General features: G+C 42.6%; 1 protein-coding gene across 2 annotated transcripts in view; it reads left to right on the forward strand.

Moving 5' to 3' along the window:
* The first annotated feature begins 6,745 nt into the window (after positions 1-6,745).
* The window catches only part of LOC137030168 (C-type mannose receptor 2-like), a 51,927-nt gene continuing 42,655 nt past the window's right edge, over positions 6,746-16,017 (forward strand). For both annotated transcript variants that reach the window (XM_067400330.1, XM_067400331.1), the window contains exons 1-2: positions 6,746-6,782; positions 6,875-7,234. In XM_067400330.1, the coding sequence (XP_067256431.1) occupies positions 6,746-6,782; positions 6,875-7,234 (397 nt within the window). The remainder of the gene's footprint in view (positions 6,783-6,874; positions 7,235-16,017) is intronic.

The following is a 16,017-nucleotide window of genomic DNA, read 5'->3' on the forward strand; positions in this document are numbered from 1 at the left end:
ATTCTTCATTACTTTTCAAATTTACTTGTTTGATTTGTTCTTTAGTAATTTCTGACTGAATCTATTAATTGTGTTTTAAAAGTTTTTGTTTTATTTCTGTATGTTAATTATCATAACAATGTGATCTTATCAATGTTTTCTAACATTAATGTTTAATATTTTTTAGATGTCTAAAATACTAATACAATATATGTGTCTTTTAGGAATCTCTTTGCATATCTGGTGTTTATGTGTTTTTATGTTTTCACTAATATTATCTATAGTAATAACTGGTTGAATGTGATTCTGTGAGCAGCAGATCTTAATAATAATATTATTTGTGTCTCAGCGGAATTAAATCTGATTTATTAGAAAGGGAAAATTGAAGTGATGTCACAATGAACTGTCAATTAAATATGTTAAATTTATATGTGTTTGGAAAACGTTTCTTTGCTTCCCAAGTCTTTCTGGTAGAAATGGGAGCGTTTAGCGGAAGTTCTACCCAGAAGACTCTAATGCACGTCATTGCTCATTTTCTAACCAATCATTACACATCACCTGAGTATATAAGTTCTGTTCCCACCCACTATCGTGTTCGCAGATACCATCGCCGGCATTCACCCCCATCCTCCCCACCACCACCAGGTCGGTCCCTGCCCATATATCGGGGGTAGGCTCCGCCCCTGCCTTCATCTTCAGGCAGGATCTGCAAACGTCTGCTACCCTCCAGATTGTACTATGGACAGGGCCTACGCCAAAGAACATTATCATTTCTTTGATATTTACATTCATACTGTTGAATAAATTGTATTCAAATGTTTCTTTGCTTCCCGAGTCTTTCTGGTAGAACTGGTACTCCTTGTCATTGAAGCACTTGACTCCCAGCTTGGTGCACAAGCTATTCAGCTCATTCATGGGAATTTCTGTGATTCTGGAAACAACCTCATGAAGGAATTCCACCTTGTGGACGAGGTTCTTCTCCACTTACGGTTGGTGTTGGACGAGAGAAATCCAACTTCTGTTGTTTAGTTGGAGAAGGCCCACTGGCACTGGACTCGACAGTAGAAGTTGATGCATTGGTCTCATCATCACTCTGTATTTTCTTGATAAGTTTTACCATGCTGTGCTGCCATTTCAGGTGTTTTAATACATTAGATGTGGAGTTTTTCGCGGTTGAAAAGGTTTTCAAACCCTACTATCTAATCTACTTTAAAACCCAATCACCAAGTTTTTAGAAATGCAATATTTGCATTTATGTTGTTTTTTTTTTTCCCCCAAAAGTTTTGATTCACACAATGACTCAGAACCACTAAATAAAAAGTAAATAGCGTATTGCATAGATCCAGACTCTTTTATATGTTAAGTCTCATTGTTACATACTGACTGTTGCTTGTTCGTTTAGTTATTTCATATAAATATCCTCCTGTGTCAGTTCATTTTTAGGGGCCAGGCTGCAAAATTGCATATAGATTTGGGAAAGCCAGACTATATATTAGCAGTGGTTTCAAAATTGCCTACAGTCGCATTATTTGCATGACCTTTATCAGCTTCATATTTAAAGTTAAATATAAAGATGAGACACACACACACACCTGTGAAAGAGCAGGGTTGTCTTTCCAGTCTTTCCATGAGGAACACTCCAACAAAAATATGTTCTAAGATTGTTTTGCTGCCGTTCCCAAAACGTTATTTCAGAATGTTCTCAGAATGCCCAAAACATCAAGGTTATTAAATGTTTTAAAAACCTTTTTTCTTGGTTATTCGAACCAGATAAAGATTTATTAAAAATAAATCAGACTTGAATTTACTTGAATGTTATCAATGAGGAAAAAGAAATTATATATGTATATATATATATATATATATATATATATATATATATATATATATATATATATATATATATATATATATATATATATATATATATATATATATATATATATATGATGTATTCTTTTCAATAAAGCTTCTGTCAAAACACATGTGTATGATTCCCTTTTTCAAAATGACATTTACATGAAAAATAAGCAGTTAACATCAAGGGAAAAATAAAGAATGTTTCCAATCCAACAGAATAAATTCCTAAGCCGGCAAATAATTTAAATAACCCTTAGTTTCTGTAGAGGCCAAAAACACATGGCCGCTTCACTCAATTGAGCCACAAAGAAAATAAAAATAAACAGGTGCTGTTATGGCTGGCTCATGTACCGTAACATAAAAGAGGACAACAAATTGTTCAAAAAATAAACCAATTTATTTACAGAATAAGAAAACAACTATAAACAACAACAATTAAAGGAAAACCAACGTCTAGGCGGAAAAAAACACGCGTGTGTGGTAACTAAATATGCATTTACTCTGACACAAACAATCAATAAAGGAAAGAAGTATTAAAAAAAAAAAAAAAAAAAAAAAATTCTAATGTAATGCACCTGTTGCCCAACTAACGTCTGCACTGTTCAGCAGAGCCAGCAGGGGGAAACAGACAGGCGTAACAATAACATCTTCCGGATTATATTCCTGCTCCGTTATAAATTTCGAATTAAGAAACGCACCGGCAACATTTCAAAGACTGATGAACCAAGTTGTGTGGGGACTTGCGGGCTGCTCAGTTCATTTAGATGATATAATTATTTATAGCGATACCTTGGAACAGCATCTGGAGCGAGTTCACGCTTTGTTTTCCCATTTGGCTGAAGCTCATCTTACAGTCAATTTGGCCAAATGTGAATTCGCGAAAGCAACTGTGGTCTATCCGAGATGGGAGGTGGGACAAGGTAGCGTCTGCCCGTTGCAAGAAAAAGTGTGTGTTATTGAAAAATTCCCTGTTCCTTCTGAGTCATTCTACGAAACGGGTGCCATTTGGGTCCGCAACATTTGATGCATAAGGCACAAAAAATGTTTCCAAAGCTTAAAGTTATTAATTCAAGTGTTCTTTTTAACATGATATATGATCACATTTTTTTTTTTTTTGAAGATTAGCATACTATTTTTAATAATTTTTCATTATTACATAGCCAATTTCACATGTCCGTGTTAACCAACATGACATTTGCATCTAAATTATCACCAAATAAGTTCTACATTTTTTTCAAACATATACTATTTTCAGGATTATTTGTGTGTCCCTGTTTACACAAAATATATTTATTCACAATAAACCTTATTTTGTTTGTAAATATTTTATGATTTGTGCGCGTCCCTCAGTTTGATTTACCACCCCGTCACACTAACTTGTTTTATCTATAAATAATGCACTGTTCCTTTAAATGACATCACAAAGCCTAAGTAACATTATTTGAGCCTTATAGCCACCAAGAACAAAAGCAGGCACCTATGTACATTTTTTTTTACATTGTTTATTTGTTGCTTTTTCATGTTAGGCAGGGCCCGTCAAGCTTAAACTTACCACCCCGTCACGCAAAATAGATAGGGAAAACTGTTTATTCATTTTTTTACATTATTAATACAAAGATAATTATATTTCAGATTGAATGCATGTATGCTAGTTGAGAAACTTGACCACATGGGAGATTTGCAGACATTTTGGGATGAAATTTACCCAAATTTATGTGACGGGGTGGTAAATTTCATTCCAAAATGTCCCCTGATAAAAATCACATTCTGGGGCGTAAAACTTTTTTTCTTTTTGGCAAGGTTCCCTTGGTAAAATGTGCATTCCAAGGGCTAAATATCATGTTATTTGAGCTCGCTTTAACCCGTGGACATGAAAAACAACCCGCGGCAACAGTGTAAAAGTAGCCTAGCCCAATTTCAAACTCAGACTTGGCAACACTGTTTGGTTCATTAATTCACTCATTCATTCATTCACACACTCACACACTTTTTACTCAATTTGAAGGTCTCCCCTCCCCCAGTTTTTAAAGTTTAAAACCAGCAGATCATATAGAGTAACACTTTGTCCATACCACCCCGTCACATTTACCACCCCGTCACAGGGTCATTTTGTTAAAAGTTTATGGAAAGAAAATGAAATATTACATAAATTAATGTTGAATTCATGACTCTTCATGATCAGATAAATATAACTTTATCTGTATTTTTTAAGTAAATTCATTTTTTCAGTAGAAACAATGAGGCCATTGAAAGGTCAAATTCATGTTTCAAGATTAAAAATCTAAAAATTAAAAAAACTATATATTAAATTACAGACTTTCTATTGATGGTTTCCAAAAAAGGGACATTTTTCAGTTAGGAAAACATTAGATTTTAAAAATCTATTTCTTGTTTTACTACTCCAGTGGCATACATATTGTCCGTGACGGGGTGGTACAAAAATGGCTTCCTTGCCTGAATAAACAGGATAATACTAATAAAGATTTTGTGCCTGAGGTGGGAAAATATGTTTTTTGGAGGATTAACATATCTTTCAATTTGTAGGTTTGTTTAAAAAAAAGTTTGTTCATAATTAAAATTTTTAAAAATGCAAAGTGGAAATGTCACCCGTTTCGTAGAATGACTCTTCTATGAAAAAAGAATTAATGTGCTTTCTGGGTATGGCTGGGTATTATCAGGCTTTTTGTCCAAATTTTTCATCTGTTGTGTGCCCATTAACTAATCTGCTGAAAGGTTCTGTTAAAGTTTGTTTGTTTGAACACACCGGGACGAATATCACGTGCGATTATCACCGACGTTTAACGTGTCGTGACTAAACAAAGGGCGCCAATGTGAGTGTGCACACCGACGTGAAAAATGCGAGGCGTAAAAGCGCCATTTTTTAAAAAACGCCTTGGGTTCGTTTTTCAGGTTTGACGCGCCACGTTAAAAACTGGCAGACCAATGAGAGTGGCGCTTTTGTTCACGTGCCTGGAGCTGCTGAAGTTACAGTAAAACACGACTTGGTGCTGCTCAAGTGCAAAACAGCACACATTGATACCAAGACGACGAAGAGGAAGTAAGTAGACGAGGAAGACCCCTACAAACTATCCCTGCGTCTCAAACAGCTCCCTAGCTTCCTAGTGTATCAGTATACCGTGTAAATGAATGTGACGATGTGATATGACAGCATCAGCATCAACAGCACCGTACTTGACTCCGATGTTTATTAGTGTTTGGGCCACTTGGAGGAATCCTTTGCCAGAGACAACATTGAAGGGCGTATATCTGTCATGAACATACAGCGCTTCACAGCTGTTGCATATTACATACCAACCACTTTGCTAAAATGTTCTCAAACAGCACTTTTCTTTCATTCCTTTTGTTTTGTTTTTATTTCTCCTTTTTTAATTTTCTCTCTAACCTGTTTTGCCTCCAATTCTGCTTTAACCAGACTTATTTTACCTGGCTATGGTCTGGTTTCAGCTTGAGATACATCACCTGCCCTTTTCAAACAAACAAACAAACAAACAAACAAATAAACAAATAAAAACACAGGCACCATCTTTGTATTTAAATATCTGTCAGAAGCGTCTCTACTGTTTCCTGATGGCAGCTGTCACAGTTGCTAGGCGACAGCAGCAGTGGGCGTGAACAGCTGTTGATGTAAACAGGAAATTATCCATAGGCTATAGCGTTTCATTTAACAATGCTCGCTTCGACCTTCATGGACTTTGAGGACACAGCTCTGAATTGAGACACAGTTATAGTGTATCTTTCCTGTTGTTGAAATAAAAAAAATAGATTAAATATGACTAGAACAATAACACTCACTGTTTCTCCTTCTGTTTCATGTCAGAGATGTAAATATTGTCCATCCTGAATATTTAAATGTGGTGTGGGCATAAGAAAATGAGTGATGAGAATTACATGCAAATGTGTTCAAAGAAACAGTAAACAGCAGGAACAAAATAAGAATTTTCACAAAGAGATGAATTCTAAAAAATGTAACAATGTTTTAATATCTGCATTCCAGCCAATCACAATCAAGTATTTAGAGGAAATAAGACTGGAACAGCAGCAGCAGAAGATGATGTTATTATTTCAGTGGGATAATGAGAGTCCAACAATCTTCCATCAACTGTCTAGATACCCATATTCTTTAAAATATCTTCTTTTGTGTTCAACAGAAATAATAAACAGATTTGGAAACACTTGAGGGTGAGTAATTGATGAGAATAATTTCATTTTTGGGTGAACTATCCCTTTAATGCAGGCTGAGTCTTGATCTCATCTCTGTTGTGAATGTCTCCTCACCACCATTAGGGGTCTCTGCGCTCAGAAGAAATAGAAGAGCAAAAAAAGTTTTTCTCCCTTTCTATGTGCAAAAAAGGGGAAAAAGGTAAACATATATGTCAAACTGAACAGGGATGTGACACGAGTTATACAGTCCAGCAATAACATTAAAACAGCTGTTTAGTTGTTAAAATATAAATATGAATGTTAATATGTAAATGTTTTAATAAAGGTCCATATTCATGTAGACTGACACTGACTGACACTGACGTCAAGATGCAAATAAAGGAAAAGAGGTGGACAAATACACAAATATAGGGGAAGTGAATATAGGGGTATTCAGAGAAATACAAATGATGTGATGATGAATGAGGGATGAGAGCAGATATAATGATCACACTGTTTAAAGCTGCAGACAGAAACATCAGACTCAGGACAGAAACACACGACCTCTAAAGTAAGAACAACTCACATGTTCATTCTTCAAACACAACTAGACTTTGAGATGTTAATATTGTCTGAATGATTGTGAATTTTGTTTTTCTGCTGTTTTTTTAAATGACATAATCATGTTTTACTCCAAGATGAATATGGGATTATCTGAGTTTTTCAATGTGTTTCTTCCTCAGAAATGGAGCAAACTCTATATTTCATTCTTCTTCTCATTGGTGAGTGTGTTTGTTGTTTTATTGATGGTTTATAGTTTCATCAGGTTTGACTCTGTTATGAAAAGCATTAAATCAAACCCTCTCTTTCACAGCTCTCTGCTCCGTATCTGAATGTGTTCAGCGTCAGTATCACTTTATAAACGTGAAGAAGAGCTGGACTGAAGCTCAGAGATACTGCAGAGAGAATTACACAGATCTGGCCACCGTTGACAACATGAACGACATGAACGAGCTGAAGAAGACTGTGAATGATGGACGTGTCTGGATTGGGCTGCAGAAGACGAGTGTTGATAAATGGCAGTGGTCTTCAGGTGATCCTGCGCTCTATCTGAACTGGGGACCTGCACAACCAAATAACGGAGAAGAGAGGTGTGCTGTGATTATGAGTGGACAATGGGGAGATTGGTCATGTGGTCACATCTTCACTTTCATCTGCAGTTCATCTAACAACGGTGAGTTCAGCTCCATACAATGATAAAACATTCATTTATAGAAAAATACACTGTATATTGTGTAAGGAACCCCCCATCGGCCCAAAAACGGAATCTGACGGCCCGGGCGAAGGTTAACGCGTGTATGTCTTTTCAGCGCCTCTGTGAAGTTCACTTAATTTCACTCGTTTAATCTGACTCCAATTTCAAATGATTATTACACTTAGGTTGTGTTTCCATTTAGAAATTAATCATTTGTTATGTATTAATTTAGATATTTGACTATTCTGGGTATTTCATATGTTCAATTATTCTTTCATCACGGACCCATATCACTTAGAAAAGTCTCTTCGGCCGTTGAGTGCCTTTCACGATCACAAACTCGCCAGTTCTGATCTTAGTCAGAGGGTGCAGAGTTTACTAATGCATTTGAGTCGAACCGCCACATGCTTGTTCATACAAAAACACAGTTTTCTTAGTCACGATACTGCAACTTGCTAAGCCAGTTGATAGATCAAAAAATCAAAAAGTCCCAACATGTATGGCAAGCCGTTTTGACTTTTATTCATTCTCAGGATATGAATTCTTGATATCAACAATTCAGTTTTCACTAGTTAAAATGCTAATTCTTGATATCAGGAATTACATTTCCACTAGTAACAATGGCAATTTTTGATATCAACAATTCAATTTTCACTAGTTAAAAGGCTAATTTTTGATATCAAGAATTATTTTCCACTAGTAAAAACTAGAATTCTTGATATCAGCAATTTATATCCTGGGAAAGGCAATAGGCAAGCCGTTTTGACTTTTAATCATTCCCAGGATATGAAATTTTGATATCAACAATTCAGTTTTCACTAGTTAAAATGTTAATTCTTGATATCTGGAATTACATTTCTACTAGTAACAATGACAATTGTTGATATCAAGAATTAACATTTCCACTAGTAACAATGTTAATGCTTGATATCAACAATGATGTCATCACTCGCAGAAATATGTATTCTTGATATCAACATTTGAATTTCCACTAGTAAAAACTAGAATTCTTGATATCTGTAATTGTATTTTCACTAGTGAAATGTCACCATAGGCTGCCATTCAAATTCAATTGTTGATATCAAGAATTGAGTTCTTACTAGTTGAAATTCCAATTTCACATATCAGAAATACAATTCTTACTAGTAAAAATGCGAATTTTTGATATCAATAATTCAGTTGTCACTAGTTGAAATGTCAGTTTTTGATATCAACAATTGAATTGCTACTAGTAACAATGTTCATTTTTGATATCAATAATTTGATTGTCACTAGTGACAATGTTAGTTTCTGATATCATGAATGTGATTGTTACTAGTAAGAAAGCCATTTTACATATCTGAAATTATGTTGATATCAGAAATGCATTTTCAGATATCAAATATGAACATTTTTACTAGTAGCAATTCAATTGTTGATATCAAGAACTGACATTTTTAACTAGTGACAACTGAATTCTTGATATCAAAAATTCGCATTTTTACTAATAACAATGTAATTATTGATATCAACAAAGAGAGTTGATATCTGAAATTGCTCTTGCAACTAGTGAAAATTCAATTACTGATATCTAGAAACGCCATTTTTACAGGTAAAAATAGCTATGGTAATGAGCTAATGAATATTAATGAGATGTGGTTTTCGCATAATCCTCTGTAAGCCAAAGATAGAGGAAGAACATCCGTCCAGAGAAATGGCTCCTTTATTTTTTCGTTAAGTTAATAAAACATAAAAATTATATTATGGCTTGATTTTTTTTTTTTTAATTGTTAAAAAAAGTAGTTTCATCCTGTTTGTTTTTATTGGCCACGGGGTCCTTCTGAGAATTAAGGGGAAAAAATGAACAAGGCATTCATGTATCATTTATTTTACCATTGACATGAACATAAGAAAAATAACCTCATGTCGTTTTTCATGTTTATTTTTGTTTTCATTACACTTTCTAATGCATCAATGGACTATTTTTTTATTGTTCCATCCATGACATTTACATATGGCTCTAATACAGAATGTGTCGTCATTGTGCCCAAATTCGTGCCAGTGTTTCTCTTTGATTAAAGGCCTGTGCATTGTAAAACAGTGTAATGAAACGTTATTGGCTACTGAACATTTTTACTGTACATTTTGATGTATTATGTACACCGACACCTTCTCATATGGGATAGCCTAATAATGAGCCGAAATATTTGCACTCTCTGTCCAATGGATGCGTAAATATGGCATGATAGCTACACTGTAATGTGCTAATAACTTGTATTATTTTTATTTATAGTAATATGTTGTCCATTAACTTGAAGTATAGGGCCACATTGGACAAGATGAATGATAAAGTCTTTTTGAACCTCTTTCCTATTCCCGTCTTCCATTTTAATATCACATTAAATATGACACTGGATAACTCGTCTGATAGTCCAGTTGCATAATATATTTGAATGAAATATGCATCTGGAATGTCTCTCAATTGTAGTGGGTTCGGAGTGGAAGAGACAATGATTTAATAATAATGTAATCTTGCCCATCGGGTTGTCAGCCTGTTATTATTATTGTTGTTGTCGTTGTTATTGTCGTTTTACTTTATAACTATAATGTTTACTAAAAACCTAACAACGGTAGTATCATAAAATAACTAATGAATGCTTTATTCGTAAACTTTTTTTTCTGTTGTGGTAAAGTGCCTCTACTGTTCCCTTTCAGTCGGTCACGTTCGACGTACGTCAGTAGTGACCGACGAATTGGGATATCGCTAGAGAGCCCTATCAGCTTCGAGTGAACTAAAACAAGCCAATGGAATTGGCGTGCGATATTTGCATAATGCGCACCGCCTCCGACAGGTGTATATAAATAGGAAGCAGATGCAATCGCACTCTGTCTTTCGCTTCGGAGCCAACAGTTGGTGTCCAGCTTCAGACTTCACAAGAGTGAAACTAAACAGCCTTGAAGATTCAGCGTCTGTTTGTGTTGGTGTTAAGGCACAACAGCGAGGTCGCAAGCTTCCCGGGGAGCCTGAGCTTAAGCTCTCAACTGCTGTTTTAACAGCAACTGAATTCCCATATAAAACGCAGTTGTCTGTTGCGATTTGGGCCGGTTCCTCCCGGTGTGTTCGGAGAGTGGTGTACCTGAACACATCGCGTCACTCCCTGTGTGCTTCAGCACGAGAGAGCTGACTCTTCCCCTTCTAAAAGAGCTTCACAGACAGACACTGCGTCTTTTTCAAGACGTCATTCTGTCTGTGCGTTTCTGGAGGCGGTCGTTTCCTATCCTCACTGACGGCCACAATCACTTTCTCTCATGTCTGCTTAGCGTGCTGAGACTGTGTTTGTGGGTGGTTCATATTCTCTTATGAGAATATGCCCACGTCGGCGCGTTGTTTGTCTCGCCTTTCTCGTAAGGGCTTGAGCGTTCAGCGCGCTGTGTGCCTTCGAGCTGCCGGCTGACAGCGCGCGTTGCCATGGAAACCCTGCGCGTCGTCTGGCGCTCTAGATGCACGGTCGAGACTCGAGCGCCTTTAATGAGGTGGAGTCCCCTCACTTATTCCCCGATCTAGTTTATTTTTCTGAATAAGAAAAATACTACTTTGGTTAATAAGCCTGGGTGACCAGAAGATCACAGTGGGGCTATACCCGCCGAGCCATTCTCCGTGGGCCCCCCACTCCTCTAGTGCATCGCAAACATGTTGTGACTATGTTTAGTAAAACATGGCCACGTCGGCGCCCAGTGCGCCGTGTGTCGTCCAGCTGGACGGCCACGTTCACTGTCCAACATGGCTGGTAGCTTCTGCTTGGATTGCTGGTCCTTCTCATGTGGGACCTAGCGTCTTAGTCGGAGCTCCAGCAGAGGATCAGATGTCGACTGCTACAACAGAATTCTAGTCTGTTCCGCCGTTGGCTCTCCAGAGTCCAGCGGTACCCACGAATAGAACTGTTGTCTGATCCTCCAGGTCCCAAGAGGGTGTGGCTGGTAGTGAGCAAGGCCCCGCCTTGCCACTCTCAGCCCTCTCTCACTTCACCAGCAGGTTCCAGTGTGGTGGTTCAGGCCGCACCCCATGTGCCGTCTCCCATTCACACTGCTACCTCGCAGAGTCTGACCACACTCCGGGCCGCTCCCATGCCGTCCGAGTCGGGTCCCCTTACTCTGCTTGCGGCTGTCAGCGTGCGAGGCCCTGCCTTGTCACGCGCAGCCCCCCCTCACATCGCCAGCAGGTGGCAGTGTGATGGTGCAGGCCGCGCCCCGTGCGCTGTCTCCCATACGCACTGCTGCCTCGCAGAGTCTGACCACACTCTGGGCCGCTCCCATGCCGTCCGATTCGGATCCCCGTACTCTGCCTCGCTGCCCCACCCCCGGTGCGTCTGTGGTGCCTTTGGTCCCGCTGGCTCAGTGTCTGGAAGCGTGGATAGCGCTCCCCAGCCTGTCCAGCTGGCTCATTCGTGCCATCAGACTCGGCTATGCGATTCAGTTCGCCCGGCGTCCCCCGGTTTTCAGGGGTGTCCACTACACTCAGGTGTCACTGGACAACGCACCTGTTCTCCGGGCGGAGATTGCTGTCCTCCTGGCGAAGGATGCAATCGAGCCGGTCCCTCCAGCCGATATGAAGTTGGGGTTTTACAGCCCCCTACTTCATTGTACCAAAAAGGGCGGTGGGCTATGGCCAATCCTGGATCTGTGCGTCTTGAATCGGTACCTTCACAAGTTGCCGTTCAAGATGCGCAGAAGCGCATTTTCGAATGCATCCGTCCCCAGGATTGGTTTGCAGCGATCGACCTGAAGGACGCGTAATTTCATGTCTCGATTCTGCCTCGCCACAGACCCTTCCTACGGTTTGCGTTCGAGGGTCGGGCATGTCAGTACAAAGTCCTACCCTTCGGGCTGGCCCTGTCACCCCGCGTCTTTACGAAGATTGCGGAGGCGGCCATTGTTCCCCTCAGGGAACAAGGCGTTCGTATTCTCAGCTACCTCGACGACTGGTTGATCCTGGCCAGCTCGCGAGCGCAGTTGTGCGAACACAGGGATATGGTTTTAGCTCACCTCAGCCGGTTGGGGCTTCGGGTCAACTGGGACAAGAGCAAACTCTCCCCTGGGCAGAGGATCTCTTTATCTCGGTCTCGAGCTAGACTCGGTCGCCCATCGGTGTTGACCTGCCTGAGTACGCTCAGTCGCAGGACAGCGGCTCCACTGAAACTTTCAGAGGCTCCTGGGGCATATGGCATCTGCAGCCGCGGTAACGCTGCTCGGATTGCTCCATATGCGACCGCTTCAACACTGATTCACGGCCGGGTCCCGAGATGGGCGTGGCAGTGCGGTACGCTCCGTGTTCCTGTGACACCGAGCTGCCAACGCACTCTCATCCGGTGGTCGGACCCCTTGTTCCTGCGGGCCGGAGTGCCCCTGGAACAGGTGTCCAGGCACGCTGTGGTCTCCACAGATGCCTCCGCCACCGGATGGGGGGCCACGTACAACGGGCATGCAGCGTCAGGTCTACGGACGGGGCCTCAACTGCATGGGCAATTGCCTGGAGTTGCGCAGTACGTCTTGCACTGGGCCGCTTCAAGGAGCTGCTGTCAGACAAGCACGTACTGGTCCGCTCGGACAGCATTGCGGCCGTTGCGTACATCAACCATCAAGGTGGTCTACGCTCCTGTCGCATGTCGCAACTCGCCCGCCATCTCTTGTTGTGGAGTCAGAAGCATCTGAGGTCCCTTCGAGCCACTCATGTCCCAGGTGTGCTCAACTGTGCAGCCGACGAGCTGTCATGGCAGCCTCCACTTGCGGGCGAGTGGCGGCTCCACCCCCAGGCGGTTCAGCTGATTTGGCAGCATTTCGGCGAGGCCCAGGTAGTCCTGTTTGCCTCCCCAGAAACTGCCCACTGCCAGTGGTTTTATTCCCTGACTGGCGGCACGCTCGGCACGGATGCCCTGGCACACAGCTGGCCCCCGGGTCTGCGCAAATATGCGTTTCCCCCAGTGAGCCTTCTCGCACAACTCCTGTGCAAGGTCAGGGAGGACGGGGAGCAGGTTCTGTTAGTGGCTCCATACTGGCCCACTCGGACCTGGTTCTCGGACCTCATCCTCCTCGTGACGGCCCCTCCCTGGCCGATTCCTCTGAGGAAGGACCTCCTGACTCAGAGACGGGGCACCCTGTGGCACCCGCGTCCCGATCTGTGGAACCTCCACGTGTGGTCCCTGGACGGGATGCGGAGGTTCTGAGTGATCTCCCGCAAGCGGTCGTAGACACCAGCACTTCCGCTAGAGCTCCTTCCACTAGGAGTCTCTATGCGTTGAAGTGTAACCTGTTCGTCGAATGGTGCGCCTCTCGCCGAGAGGACCCCCGATTATGTTCGGTCGGATCCGTGCTTTCCTTCCTGCAAGAAGGGTTGGAGCGAAGGCTGTCTCCCTCCACCCTGAAGGTGTATGTTGCCGCTATCGCCGCACATCACCACGCAGTTGAGGGTAAGTCCCTGGGGAAACACGATCTGATCGTCAGGTTCCTAAGGGGGGCCAGGAGACTGAATCCTCCTCGCCCTTCCTCCGTACCCTCTTGGGATCTGACCCTGGTTCTCACAGCTCTCCGGGGTCATCCCTTTGAGCCTTTGCAATCAGTCGACCTGAAACTAATGTCTCTCAAGACGGTTCTTCTGGTTGCATTGGCTTCCCTGAAGAGGGTAGGGGATCTGCATGCATTTTCGGTCGACGAAGTGTGCCTAGAATTCGGGCCCGGTGATTCTCACGTCATCCTGAGACCCCGGCCTGGATACGTGCCCAAGGTTCCTACCACTCCCTTCTGAGATCAGGTAGTGAACCTGCAAGCGCTGCCCTCGGAGGAGGCAGACCCAGCCCTAGCTTCGCTCTGTCCCGTCCAGAGAACGCGACAGAACGCGAAGCTTCAGGACCTCAGACCAGCTCTTCGTCTGTTACGGAGGCCAGCAGAAGGGAAAGGCTGTCTCCAAGCAGAGGATGGCCCACTGGATAGTGGATGCCATCGCCTTGGCGTACGAATCCCAGGGCGTGCCTTGCCCGCTCGGGTTGAGAGCCCACTCCACCAGAGGGGTGGCCTCCTCCTGGGCGCTGGCTCATGGCGCCTCGCTGACAGATATCTGTAGAGCTGCGGGCTGGGCGACACCTAACACGTTCGCTAGGTTTTATAGCCTACGTGTAGAGCCAGTATCTTCACGTGTACTCGCATCCACTAGTCGGTAGACGTGTTGTACCCGCTCTAAGTGTCGGCTTGCAATGCCATTCCCGCCCCCTGGCCGGATACGTGCATACTTGTCACTCCAGTCGTGTTCCCCGCTTGGCGAACCCTGTCGAGTTCCTCCGCCTCCCCCTTCGGCTCGGACATTGCGGAGTGTCTGATGCCAGGCCTACATCCGTCGCTGACGCTGTCTGTTGGCTGGGGCCCATATGTTGTGACCCCTCTACGTGAGCGGTCCCATATGTGTAATTATCCACGGTTTAAAACTCCCTACGGGCTGAGTCCGTGTCTTTCCCTTAGCAGAGCCAGCTCTGCTGTCACCTGTCAGATGAGTCTCCCCCTACACAGGTGGAGCCATCCCAGGGACTCCATATGCGTACTGCCCCTCGGGCCAGTCCATATGCGTATTCTCCACGTAAACTCCTCCCCCCATTGGGTAGGTAGTGGCCTCCGCAGCGTCCCCTCCGGGTTCGCTTCCCCAGTGTAGTCTAGTTTACTTAGTGGGTAAGTCGGAACAGCAGTAGACTCTCTCGGTGTAAGCTCGCCCCCTTCACCGTCCAGCCGGTGCTATGGGCGGCTGAGCTTGCGCTGGGCACTGGAAGGGGTTTCGTAACTGTGGCGCTTTAGTTGGGATCCCAATTCGTCGGTCACTACTGACGTACGTCGAACGTGACCGACTGAAAGGGAACGTCTCGGTTACATGTGTAACCCTCGTTCCCTGAAGGAGGGAACGGAGACGTACGTCCCATCGCCACAGTTTCTGTACCCTTGCTGTAGTGCGGGCACCAGTTGTCTCCTCAGCGAAAAACAGAGTGCGATTGCATCTGCTTCCTATTTATATACACCTGTCGGAGGCGGTGCGCATTATGCAAATATCGCACGCCAATTCCATTGGCTTGTTTTAGTTCACTCGAAGCTGATAGGGCTCTCTAGCGATATCCCAATTCGTCGGTCACTACTGACGTACGTCTCCGTTCCCTCCTTCAGGGAACGAGGGTTACACATGTAACCGAGACGTTTCATTACATCGTTATCATGAAGTGTTGTTTTGGTGATTGTAGTTTACAGAGCTTTTGCCTGCAAAACAATACGGAATAGAACGGAATCGTGTATGTTATGTTAAAAGAGATGAATAAAATTGTCTCTTCATTTTAAATGTAGGCCTACAGCAATCATGTCTGGAAACTTGACAAATAATATTTTATTGGGGCATGTAAAAGTGAAAAAACAAAGAAAAAAATGATAGAGAAAAGATTAAGGTTAAAAGATTCCTTATCGTATGGCCCCCTCTAGTGGCCAACATTAATATCACAGCCTTAATCTTCCAGGTGAAATGGCTGTTTTGAATTTGATTTTACACTCACCACCAGCATCATAAATTCATAAAACTCAGCATGTGTGGTCATTTATTGTTCTCCATGTTTACATAGTTTTTATAAGTTTGATATACATGTGTTGGTAATGGGCTGTTCGTGCTCATACAGTAATGAAATGACCAAATATTAATTTAGCGCATTCCCAGTGTCCGTAGCTGTATCCCTTCTTGACCTTACCCTAAAATCTGTGTCTTCTGAGTT

Source organism: Chanodichthys erythropterus, chromosome 11 (genome assembly GCF_024489055.1).
Source record: "Chanodichthys erythropterus isolate Z2021 chromosome 11, ASM2448905v1, whole genome shotgun sequence".
Lineage (NCBI taxonomy): Eukaryota > Metazoa > Chordata > Actinopteri > Cypriniformes > Xenocyprididae > Chanodichthys > Chanodichthys erythropterus.